Source organism: Solanum verrucosum, unplaced genomic scaffold (genome assembly GCF_900185275.1).
Source record: "Solanum verrucosum unplaced genomic scaffold, falcon-dt-bn FXZP01000184.1, whole genome shotgun sequence".
NCBI classification, from domain to species: Eukaryota; Viridiplantae; Streptophyta; class Magnoliopsida; order Solanales; family Solanaceae; genus Solanum; species Solanum verrucosum.
In genome coordinates, this window is record NW_026020302.1 from 46,651 (window position 1) to 60,026 (window position 13,376).

General features: G+C 33.8%; 1 protein-coding gene across 1 annotated transcript; it reads right to left on the bottom strand.

Annotated features, from left to right (window-relative positions):
- Positions 1–358: 358 nt before the first annotated feature.
- On the bottom strand, positions 359–7,571 carry LOC125834891 (sucrose synthase 2-like). Its single transcript, XM_049514038.1, has 15 exons — positions 7,371–7,571; positions 7,002–7,134; positions 6,139–6,290; positions 5,848–6,040; positions 5,418–5,536; positions 5,092–5,308; positions 4,471–4,566; positions 4,214–4,387; positions 3,786–3,902; positions 3,521–3,687; positions 2,542–2,766; positions 1,370–1,691; positions 1,040–1,284; positions 797–935; positions 359–643 (listed from the first exon to the last, which is right to left on the bottom strand). The coding sequence occupies exons 1-15, from the start codon at positions 7,466–7,468 to the stop codon at positions 605–607; spliced, it is 2,436 nt and encodes an 811-aa protein (XP_049369995.1). The 5' UTR covers positions 7,469–7,571; the 3' UTR covers positions 359–604.
- Positions 7,572–13,376: the final 5,805 nt, after the last annotated feature.

A 13,376-nucleotide genomic window follows, 5' to 3' on the forward strand; every position in this document is an offset into this window, starting at 1 on the left:
TTTTGTACCTCCTTGTATTTCGAGTAAATTGGTTGAAGTTATTTCTCTCTATATTTTGTACTCTCATATTTATAGTGAATTTCTCATCCCCTTTGTGGACGTAAATCGATTGACCGAACCACATTAAATCTTTGTGCCTTTTGATATTTTTCTCGTTTGTCTTGTAACTCATAACTTTCGAGGTTTGCTTTGCTAGCTTTCGCATTACACATGCTTATTTTCAGTCCTAACACTATGAGCACATTAAGTGAATATTGATGATCTATGCCAATCCTCTAGGAGCAAATTACGTAACAACTTGACACAACAATATACCAGTTTGATCCCATAAGCAAGGTTTGAAGACGACACCGATCTGAAGAGAGCAAATAATGTGGTATTCCCTAATAATACAACTTTTTAACCAAGTAAAAACTGAGTGCACATTAGTTTAACTGCAACAAGAAGATAAAAACATGATCATAGAGTGCATATCAGCCACCCCCACTGGGGCAGCACATTGCTTTTTTTTACATAACATTTATGTCTTTATTTTACTAGCTGCTCTTCTCGATCCACGTTATTATTTCTTTGCAAAATCCTCCAATGCTTGCACCATCATTGCTCAGTGCTTGTCATCAATTGCTAGAGGAACAGATTTTACCTGGAAAAAGAGGGAAAGCTTTACATGAAACTTCTCGAAAAGTCCTCTCAACAGCCCCAGCCCCAACCGCTGACATGTTTAGGCGTATAATAGTACTTGAACTGCATTTATATTTTGATTGAGGAACTGAATATGAGCTAAAAAGGACCTCACCAACTCGCGGAACTTGAGAATGTAAAACATCTCGAGGTATCGTCTAGTTTCACGCCTCTCGAGTTTTGAAACAAGCTTCCAGAAACCATATACACCAGCCAAAGTCATCAGCCTCTCCGAGTAAATTTTCCATGTATACCTTAAAATTTGGTTGAATATTAGAAAGTGAGCAATGCGGAAGTTAATTTCCATTCAAATAAACATTTGTTAATCTTCTTTATATACATGTATACAACTACAAACCTGTCGAGAATCCTTTGTAGGCCAGATGCAGATATATTTTCCCAGTGAGTAGGATTTTGTTCGCATCGTTGGAAGAATTCTACCATGAGCTCAGCAGCTTTATTGGGATGATAAGGATCTATATGGTACCCGGATACACCGTCCTGAATGATCTCCATAGGACCACCATGACAAGTTGCAAATGTTGGAAGACCACAAGTCATAGCTTCAACCACCGTGAGTCCAAACGCTTCATAAAACGCAGGCTAAAAGGAAGATATGTAATTTTCATGATAACCACCTCTAGGAGAATGAAAGTGGAGATGATACAATACGATACAAGCATCATACCTGAACAAATATACCTCTCTTGTCAGCTATATAGCGATAGAGCTCACCATTACGTGCCCGGTTCATTTGGGCTGATATCCATCTGAATTGACCATCCAAGCTATGTTCCTTCATAAGAGCATGCATCTTCTCAATTTCTGCTATTTCTTCTCTGTCATTGGATTTCTTTACATCGTTGTATCCAGCTACTACAACAAGGTTTGCCAATTCCCTGAGTGTGGCATTTTTAGCATAGCACTCAACTAATCCCGTAATGTTCTTGACCCGGTCAAGCCTTGCCATTGAAAAAATTATCGGTTTTGATTGATCATTCAGGTTGCCTCTGTAATAAAAAAGAGTAATGACATCAATCAACAACCAATTTACTGATCACTGCCCATCAGAAGCAAAGAGCAAAAAACCAATACAATATTATATGTGGTACTCCCTCTGTTTCAATTTTATTTGGAGAAAACCATTGAAAGGGTTAAGCTTTTTACTAGGAGCCACTTTGTCCCTTGATCTTCCACCAAAGTCATCGATAATTAACTATGCGATCGAGGGTTGTTTATCAGAAGCAGGTGCAAGTACTAAGACATTGATTTTGTTGCCTTATTTGGATCTCGGGATCCAATGAGCAACCTTTATAAAGGTATAAAAGCTATCAGCCTATTACAATGACATTTAATTTTGACTAGTGAAAACTTCAACAACAACATACCCAACGTAATCCCACAAGTGGGGTCTGAGAAATGTCGTATGTACACAGACTTTTTCGAAAAAAAAAAAATAACAGGAGAGAAGAAACCAAGACAAAATGCTAAAGACAGTCACTAGAAAGGAACAACCACTACAACAAAATAATACAGCAGTAGAAGTGCAAGAAAGACTGAATAGTAACAGAAATGGAATAACAAGAAACTTCCAGAGTAATACTAGGACTACTTATATACGACTACTTATATGAAGGAAAAAGCAAAATAAGAAAGCAGAAAAAGGAATTAGGGACATCTACGGCTGGTTCTCTTCTTTCCCTCATACAATATCCAGGGCATTGTAAGCAAATATCATTAGGAGTTCATTTGTGGATAATCATATCAGGCCCTCCTTTTCTAATGTAGGGGTGTTGGGTTCATTTTATACAAATCATTATATATATTCCAAATTATTAGGAAAGATGAATGGCCACTTACATATGCACTTCATTCTGCTCGGGATCAAATAACAACTTCTCAATCGAGGGATGCAAAGATGTCAGTCTCTTTTCCTTGTCAGAATATGGGAAGTAAATTGTCATGTCAGCTCCAGGAGACACTATATTGAATTTGGGATCGAAAACATCAATGCCATGGACAACACGATATAGGCCTGGGAGAGTGAAAGCAGTATGACTCTCGTACTGACCAACAGTATTCTTCCTGAAACAAGCCGCTATCAGATTCCAAGCAAGCCATCTAATGTCTAACATCATTATGTCGCTTGAATATTAAACGTGTAAACATAGTGGTGTAATTAAGCAATCTGCATGAACTCTAAAGACAATATTATAGCCAAGCCAAATTGTATACAATATAGGATTCAGTATCCAGATCATGAGCGATGGCACATCAATGTTCACATCCATATAGAATTATATACATGTGGTTACAAGCTAAAACAATTTCTACATACAATTTTTTACAAGTCTCAACAATCCATTGAGGATGTTACATTTCTCTGTTCTTTTTTCGCTTGCTTACAAGGTGAATAACATCCACATTACTGGTTATTTATTAACATTGGTCATTCATGGAGCAAAGCATCCACTGATTTTCAAGCATCCAACGATATCAACTAGGCGTTCATTTTTATTTTTTTTGAGTTTCAGCCATGTAAACATGATCAACAGGAAGAAAAGCCCAAACACATATAAGAAATAGACAGATGAAATGTAAATTGCCACACATAAAAATATAGTTGCAGTATCATCCTACTCGACAGATAATGAAACAAGTTCTAGCTCAAACACGACAAATTATATCTGATTACAGGCTCAAATCGTTTCTTCAATAACAAAATAAAATTGTGGAACAATTCACAGATATGACAAGGTTAAATCACAGTTCCTCAAATCATGATATCGAATTAAAAATGGACTCAATAAAAAACCAGGGCCATATTAAGATGACTTACGTTCCTGCAATCTCTTGATAGGTACTAGTGATTATGAAATCTGAATGATTCATTGACAGTAGATCAGCAGTAAACTGACATGAAAAATGATATTTCTCCTCAAACTTTTTCCAATAGATGTCAGAATCAGGATACTTTGTTTTCTCCAAAGCATGAGCAATGGTACACTGGGAAATAAAGGTGGCGGCAAAGTATTAAATTAGTATTGCAGATACATAGCCTCAAGACATTGTGCTAGCCAGGTAAAGAATCACGTCTTTCCTACCTGTGTGATGCCCATTTTATATGCTAACAGGGAGGCAACTAAATTTCCATCACTGTAGTTGCCAATAATCAGATCGGGTACTCCCTGGAGCTCAGCAGACATTTCACCTGCCACATCCTGGTCAAGAATTGACTTGGAAATGTTAGCTGGGAAATTTACCGTACATAGAAAGGTCCTGAGAAATTATGGAAGGGCGAGTATGTCTTCTTCCAATATATATAGGCAGAAAAGACACGAGAAGTGTGCTATCCAGTATGTTAAACTAACAAATGTAATTGATGACCAAAAGTTATCCATTTATCAACGTGTTGGCAAACACAACAGTTGGCTACAAGTTCGCACAATTTGTACTAATTGCCATCGTTCGCTTAAGCACACTGAACAAACATCAGCAACAAACGGTGATTTCCAAAAGACAAAGAGGTTACCTCGGTAAACTTCTCCAGGTAAGGCCATACATCAAACCTAGATATCCATTTATGAAGGATTCCATTTTCTGTCCTAAAAGGGACACGTAAAATATGTGAGTATTCAGTTCCACTAATTCTCTCCAACCGCTGGTTGCACGTGGTTCCTTTAGCATCAGGTATCAGTCGGGTGACCTTTTGCAATCAAAGAAAGCATATTTATGTCAATTGCAATCCCAGAAACCAAATTAGAGTTTGCATAACATACATGTACTCACAACAAGGATTCTAGGCTTGAAGTTGAGTCCTTGTTGCTTTATTCTAAGGAGCATTTCGGCCTCCAAAGCACGCACTTGATCCAGTATATAGACAACCTGTGAATCACCAAAAGGGGAACAAATTCAAGGAAAACCATGGATGATACTTCAGTAACATTACACAGTGCTTGGCACTGCCAAAAATTAATATTACTGAGCTTTCCAACACTGCTCTAGCTTCTGCAAGATTATACGAACTATATCAACTGCAATAGAGAGTGCCTGCTCAAGTCTACTGCAAGAAAGAACTGAATGGTCCCGTATTAACCTTTATGTCCAAAGTTAAACTGGAATATCTAGGGATGATTCAGCAGTATAATTTGCAGGAAGAGGAAATAAACCAAATGTAACAATTAGAATTTCCAACAATGATAAGTCTTCTCCATTAATACTAAATAGAAGATATAATAATTCTTTTTTTTTCTCCAGTTCTTTAGATTGTAGGAAAAACTAGGTGACAATGTTTATGGGGAAGAGGAACTAGATGACAGATAACTGTTTAAAGGGAATATCCCGAAAAAAGATTGGAGCTGTATGCAAACAAGTTTACATAATACAAGACCCCTTTCTCCTTGTTATTACCTGTCCACCAGTGTCCGGCAAACCCAAGACATTTGCTTGACCAAAGTATCCATGAGGAGATAATATGACAACATTGAACACCATTGGTAATCTACCAAGAAAAGTCTCCAAGGTTGAGGGATCAGGAGCCTGAAGAATGTCAGAAAGCAGATGCATAGTCTCCAAAACACGTTTTGCAGTATCACCCCAACCCTTCTCAAAGCCCATTTCTTGCAATCTGCATCCACATGGTTCCATAAACAAGATTTCAGCTCCTATATTTCTTTAATTTTCTTGACCAATTACATACACTTGTAAGAAAACAAAACAAATATGTACAAACTCACGCATATTCAAACTCAGTATAGGGTGTATCTGGTGGTAGCTTTGAGAGATAATCATCTGCTTTATTAAGAGACGACTCCAGCCTGGAGATTCGCTGTATACGTTCATTCAACATCAAGACCTGCATAGATAGACAATCCATCTTACAAATAGAAGTAGTAATACTTCTTGAACATTTTTCATGTGAGATAATATTATTCCCAAATGTCAAACTGTTACATAAACTATTATCCATCAAGTGGGAAAAATAAAAAGTAATGGTGTGCTCTTCATCCAGCAATACAAGTACAATAGCGGATAGTTTGTTGATGATGAAATTCAACTAGGAGCATTTACATATCTTATAATGGTTGCACGTACCGAAAGATGCGAGTGGTAGACAATCAGGGACAAGCAGACATTTACAAAGGAAAAACTGGTCACGGTACTTACATTCCCTTTATGATTGTGTCCTCTAAGGAAATCAAGTAACGGGTCGAGAGATTCTTTGCTGCGAAACATATTTGAGGACAAATGACGATTGAGGAATTGGACTCCATTTCCAATGGATGAAGAGCGTGATGGACGAGGAACTGATGCATTAAATGGCTCAAAATCCAGCTCAAGCACAAAGAGATTATTATCCCTAGCATACAGTTGAAACCAACAAATTTTGTAAAGATATAAAACTTGTGCAAGTTTTAAAATGTTTCATATTTGCAATAGAGATGAGAAAGAACTTACTCTCCATCCACAAGTTCTTCTTTGAAACGGAGATATTCAGGAATAGTCAATTGTTCAACACTCAGATCATATACGTTAACACGAACATATTCCCAAACACCTGGCCTTGGACGAACTGCTATAGCAACAAATGGTGGGAGCACAATGGTTTCCTATTTTGACGACAAAGCAAAACAAATTACTTGTCAGCTAAACGAACAAGAAATTCAGTCAGAGACAAGTAAAACCATGGATCCCTATTTTAGGCGTAGAATCTTGGTGAAACAATGGTGTAACCTATTAAAGAATGAAACATCAAAAGATGCTCTGTTATTAAGCAACTTATTCAAACCTATGTTGCTCGGATTCTTCCAAAATGATGCCGGTGTTTGTCAAATCCTCCAAAAATAGTAGATTCTTGGAGGATCCGTCACAATTGCGGCAGCATTTTTGGAAAGTTTGAGTAACATAGATTCAAACAGTAAAATGAGTGTGTATTAGTCGTCACATGAAGACAGAGGCAGGTGCAACCTGGTTTATTGGTTTATTAAGTTCAACTGAACCCAGTATTTTCGTCATGGAGCTCAAGTATAAGTACAAATTTGCAAATAGTTTCAACAAACACTAAATCATGACCCCCATAATTTGAAAAGTGGATGGATTCAAGAAAAGGATTTAAAGGTTTGAACATATCATGTTTAAATTCTGAATGCGGGTAGGATCAGAAAATCGAAAAAGTTGATGACTTAAGATAAAATGAACACCATGTTTTAGATATTATTTCTTCAATCTTGAAGAGACTCTCTCTTCATACATACATACATTCATACACAGTAAAGCGAATAAAAAAAATGATTTTTTAAGTCATGTGTTTCAAGTTATACCTGAGTAGATTTCAAGATTTCACAAAAGGGGCCTTCTTTGAGCTTTTCACAAGCAGTGTCATCACATACAGCACTATTGAACTCATCAATTAAGTGATGAGGTTGCAATATCCCCTTCCCCTGCGCCACATATCTTAAAACCAACAAACACACATACATAAATCACTAAAACTAGATAACCCTTGAAACTTCTCCAATTATATTAAAAGCAACACACACACACATAAAGTGGAACACAAATATATACTATTTCTCAGTTAATAATAGTTACTTATTATTTATCAATCCCAAATCAACTAAGATATGAAGAACCCATCAAAAGAAAAGAAAAAGAGGTGTATATATGTAAAGTATAGTTCATGTTTGTACCTCGACAGGAGAGCCACTAGCTGATTACGGTGAGCAGATAGAGTATCCTCAACTCTCTCTCTCATACTAGGTACTCTTGTGAACTTTGGATTCGACATTGATATGAAATACAATGAGGAGGAGACCTTGTAGAAGATCAGGAGGTTTCTTATACTATCTTATATCTAAAAAAAATAAAATTCTTATTCTTTATAATTATTCTGAATCCTGAAATAAATAGAAAAAATTATGCAAAGTTGTACAATAGTATATAGAAAAAATTATGCAAACTCGTACAATATATAGAAAAAGGTGGCGGTTTGCTGCGTAATCCATTTGACTTTGGACCCACACAGCCCATTGGCACATTGTATTTCTGTAACAGTAATACTATCATTCTTTGTCCGATGAGGTCCCCTTTGATTTGTACTGTCATTTCATATTAGTTAAATTATTAAAAATACTTTTCATAAAGTAAAATTAGTTTAGTTTTTATTTATAAGACAAAAAAAATACTTTTTATTTATTAATTTTGGGGTACATAAAAAGGAAAGTAAGATTTAATTTATTCAGTTAACTTTTTTAAAATTTATTTAAATAATAAATAATAATATATAATTTTTAATAAATTTTTAATTTTAACTTTCACGACAAAAAAATTTTTAAAAAAAAAGATAAAAAAGGAGAGACTATGATTAATATGAAACCAGGGTACATTATGCTGGAACAAAATTCGAAACTTCTCTTCCCATCCTATCCAATCCAATATATATCCAGGAGAAAACTGATTTACGTCTCTTCCTTTATAGTTGCGGATGTGATATGTCGCTCTATTTACCGTTTAAATTATTTATTCTTCCGGTCAATAATAATTGTTCATTATATTAAAAATAATTATTTAATAATATTTGTTTAATTTAAAAAATTAAGAGATAATTTACTTTTTATATTTATTTTACTTTTACTATTAAATAATATTTATCATTTAACATTTTTTTCAAAATAATAAATTTAATAAAGTCAAAGAATAAAATAGCAATATTACCCCTATTAATACTTTTTAAAAGATGTGTCAATTTAATAATAAACAACTATTATTAAACGGGATAACTCTTTTTTATATTACCCTTACCATCAATTCTTTTTGAAGTGTTCTTTTTGTTTGTAAAATTTCCAACAAATTTTCTAAAAGGTGAACTAATAAAATTATTTTATTATTCATGATTTCTTAAGTATTATATTTATATTTATATAAAATAGAAAGTTCGATTAATATGTGAGGAAGGGATTCGGGAGTAGATTATTATATCTAATTATTTATAATAAGTGAAATTAATACTTTAAAGAAATAAACTTGTGTAGAAATTATTATCTCTGACTATTGTTTCATACATATTCTTTTGTCTCTAATTACTTGTTTATTTTCTTTTTTTATTTGTCCCTCTTTACTTGTTCGTTTTGACAAAATAAAAAAGGATAATTTTTTTTATCTATTATACTCCAATTAATTACTTTGAAAAAGATAAAAAAAAATTGAAAACTTAAATTTTTAATTCACCAACTTCATAATTAATATGATTAAAATGATAAATTCAATATATCAATTATTATTTTCTTAATAAGCGTAAATAGACAAGTAATTAGGAACTGAGAATATATATTTTCTCCCTTCTGGTCTGTTCAAACAAATACATCATTGCTTTATCGTGGTTTGAAAAAATTCATTGTGCTGTCGTGGTCGTAGCTCAAATGTTGGCAAGCCAAACGTGACATCTGTCCATTCGGCCTATTAAAATAATAATGTATTGTTTAAGCTCTGCCAAATGTCCATATATATGCTCAACACACAAGACGTGTAGCACCAGTCATTCTTGTTTATCCTTAATCCTTTTTTATTTCTTTTTTAAACGCTCCATTTGGATGAATTTGTGCAATTTCATAAATTTATTGGATAAACCTACTTCTTAACTCCCTCCATAAATCCATAAATAAACTTTATGATTATTCCATCCCATGCAACCTAATTTTTTTGTGATTCACCGGAAAATATGTATCATATGTTTTTTTTTCACATAGTGCTAATTCAAGCTTCGATCAAATTTAAATCGCGCACCACATAATTTACTAGGGCAGGGGCCTAGTTATACTATGTCTAGGATATCCAACCACCCTTCGTTAGAAAATTGCATCATTCACAACTACATTTTATTTTTACATTTTCAAAAGAGCTATTAATTAATAAATCTTCTATTTTTTCAATAATTCAAAACTATTATTATCTATTAAAATAATCTTAAATTAGAGACATACAACTTAAAATTTTAAGGAAAAAAAAGTTTAGTAGCCAACTATTGATTTTTTCTTTTCATTAAATTTTTAAAATAAAATTTAAAATTAATTATTTAATTTTGAAGTTAATCAGGAAAATCTTATTTATCGTTTCTATAAAACTATTAAAAGTGAAAAGGAATTCATATAAAATTTCTTTTAAAATTTTTTGTTTGATTTTACTCTTTATTTTTGATTTTTCGGTGAAATCTATAAGTATAATGTGATTTCATTTTGTACTGATTTTTTCTTTTTTTTTGTCCGTTCACTTTCTATTAAATAAACATGAATGTCTATGCTAAATATTATGTAGTTTGATTTTAAAAATTTTAGTATATTTTCTAATTTAAAATAATAATTATTTATGTTACATATATAGTCTGAATTTCAAAAGTTTAGAGCATCCATTCGTTTTTTTTTTATTTTATCTATGCAATTTTTGGACACTCTTTATGAATTTTCTGGCTACGTACTGCATTCGGGAGTGACACTAATAGGATTTTCTCCATACCCTGACTCGAATTCGAGATCACTGTATGAAGCAGTCCCACCACGTTATCACAAAGCTGGTAATATGTATCATAGGTTAGTTGACTATTCCAGTATTAAACAAAGGGTTGGATGACATAATTTATTGGAGAGGGAAAACACATGTAGCATAAGGGTGTGTTTGGTATGAAGGAATTTTCCAATTTTCTCATGTTTGGTTGGGTTAAATGTTTTGGAAAATGTTTTCCAAATCAACTCATTTTCCTCAAATTTAAGGAAAATGACTTCCCTTCAAAACTTAAGGAAAACATTTTCCAAACTCTCTTCCAACTTCCAATTAAAAAAAAAATTGTTGAAAAAATCAATTTATTTTGTCCCTACACTCAAATCAACCCCCCAACCACCCTCCCCCTCCCCCCAAAAAAAATATATTTTAAAGTTTGTTTTTAAATTCAATATTTTTACCCCACCCTCACCTACTCCCACCCCCTACCACCACCCCTCCCAAAAATATATTAAAAGTTGTTTTTAAACGATATTTCTAATTTCAATTTTTTATTTTTTACCCCCCACCCCCTACCCTCGCCCCCCCCCCCCCCAGCCCCTATCAGCCCCCACCCCGTTCAAAAAGAAAAAAATTTAAGTTTGTTTTTAAAAAATATTATTTCATTTTTTCACCCTTACTCTCGACCCCCCTACCCATTCCCCACCCACCCCCTACCAGCCTCCCCACTCCCCAAAAAAAATTTTAAGTTTGTTTTTAAAAAATATTTTCGACTTCAAAATTTCATTTTTTCACCCCTACCCTCGACCCCACCCACCCCCTACCAGCCCCCCCTCCCACCTCCCAAAAAAAAAATTTAAGTTTTGTTTTTAAAAAATATTTTCGACTTCAAAATTTCATTTTTTCACCCCTACCCTTGACCCCCTACCTTTGACCCCCCACCCACCCCCCTACCACCCCCCCCCAAAAAAAAAATTTTAATTTGTTTTTAAAAAATATTTTCGACTTCAAAATTTCATTTTTTCACCCCTACCCTCGACCCCCCCCCACCCACCCACCCCCTACCAGCCCCCCCCCAAAAAAAAAAAGTTTAAGTTTGTTTTTAAAAAATATTTTCGACTTCAAAATTTCATTTTTTCACCCCTACCCTCGATCCCCCCACCCACACACCCACCCCCTACCAACCCCCCCCCCCCAAAAAAAAAAAAATTTAAGTTTTTTTTAAAAAAATATTTTTAACTTCAAAATTTCAATTTTTCACCCCTGCCCTCGACCCCCCCCCCCCCACCCCCTACCAGCCCCCACCCCAAAAAAAAATTAAGTTTGTTTTTAAAAAATATTTTCAATTTCAAAAATTATTTTCTACTCTAGTAAAAATAAAAGAAATTTTTCAAAAACATTTTTCATTCATAAATCAAACACAAAAAATCTTTTCCAAAAAATATTTTCTACTCACCAACCAAACATGGAAAAATAAGTCAAAATCCAACTTGTTTTCCAAGAAAACATTTTCCTTCATACCAAACACACCCTAAGTCTAAAATACTTATAACTTTAGGCAGCTCTATATAACTATATTAGATTTGTGTTTGCCGCTATAAGTTCTAAAAAAAATAACATGGTGTACAATATAGTAGTTACCAATCAACGGATCCAAAACGATCTATTTTCGGGCAATAATAAAATTTTGTTATACCATCCCTGTACAATGTATAATCGTTGTGTATCAAGTATGTAGACGTGATACACTAAAGATAGACACACTATACATTATGTAAATGGTGTATAGTTTATGTATAACGATTATATATCAATTATACATGGATTATATATCGATTATACACTTTGAAAATACACCATTGGATTGTTGGAGATGGCGAAGAGCGAAAAGGAGGGGGGCGTTTTCTGCAAATAAGAAAAGGGGTGTGTTAGGTTTGGGCTATTAAAATCGATAGAAGAGGTCCGATAGATTATTATGTGTAAACTTTTATAAAGTAGGGTTATTTTTTTCAAAATTAACATATATGTGCTAAAAATTTAATAAAGTAGGGTTACTTGAAGGGACTTCAACTAGCTCAGTAGCTCTTCTATTTAGTGATATGAGTTGTGGTGCATTGATGGATTGTTTTACCCTTCATACGTTTCAAATTCGAATTTTGAGTATGAAGAAAATTTTGTTGATAGTGTCATCCCAGAATAAACGTAACCCTCCAATCGCGATCCACATTTAATTGGAACAAACCGAGCAGTAGTATTACCCAATGTTACAATCCCACACTTACATCTCTTATCTTAAATGACGGCATATATCTTCTCCACAAGCTAAATAAAATCTCTGAGCTACACATACTAGAACAAAATTAAGTGGCAAATAATTTGGAAGGAATGTCACGTCCCGAACCTACACCCTGGACGTGGCTAGCACTTGAAAACCATCGTCGGTCCCCAAGCGAACCCTTGGCCTAACTGACTACTTAGCCGGAGACTTACTCAAGTAAAATGGGAACTCCAACTACCAAACCTAACTCATAAAGTCTCATAACAACTCAACATCAATAAATGTTTGAAAGTACTTAAATAAACGTAAGTTATAATCTCCAAGTCTCAAAACATCAACATCAACTTTTCATGAAAGGGGAAGGCTAGTTTTTAAAATAAATAAATAAAAATGAAATCTTAGTTGTGGTGGCGCCACATAGGCGGACCTAGGATTCTCTTTTATATGTATATATGATAAATGACACGAAAAATAATATGATATGATGAGCTTCTAAACAAAAGTTCTTTTGTGCACAATAAGCATGAAATGGGAAGACTAGTTTTGAAAATAAATAAATTAAAAGGAAATCCTAGTTTGTGAAGGTACCACATAGACGGAATTAGAGTTCTCTTATTTATATATATATATATATATATATATATATAATATGAAATATAATATGATATGATGAGCTTCTACAACAAAAGTTCTTTTCATAATCATACTATTATAGAATTAGAAGCTTTTCATACGGGCCTATGGTTAGCCCACTCCAACAGCCTAGCTCCAAAATTCAATAGAAATTGATTTTTATTATTGTCTCATGCAAGTTATTATTGAGGAAGTTGCAGAATTTAATGGTTCACATAACCTTTGCCAAAAATAAATAAATAAGGTAGCGGATATTTTAAGTAATCGAGCTCATATCTTACAAGTTCCATCTGAT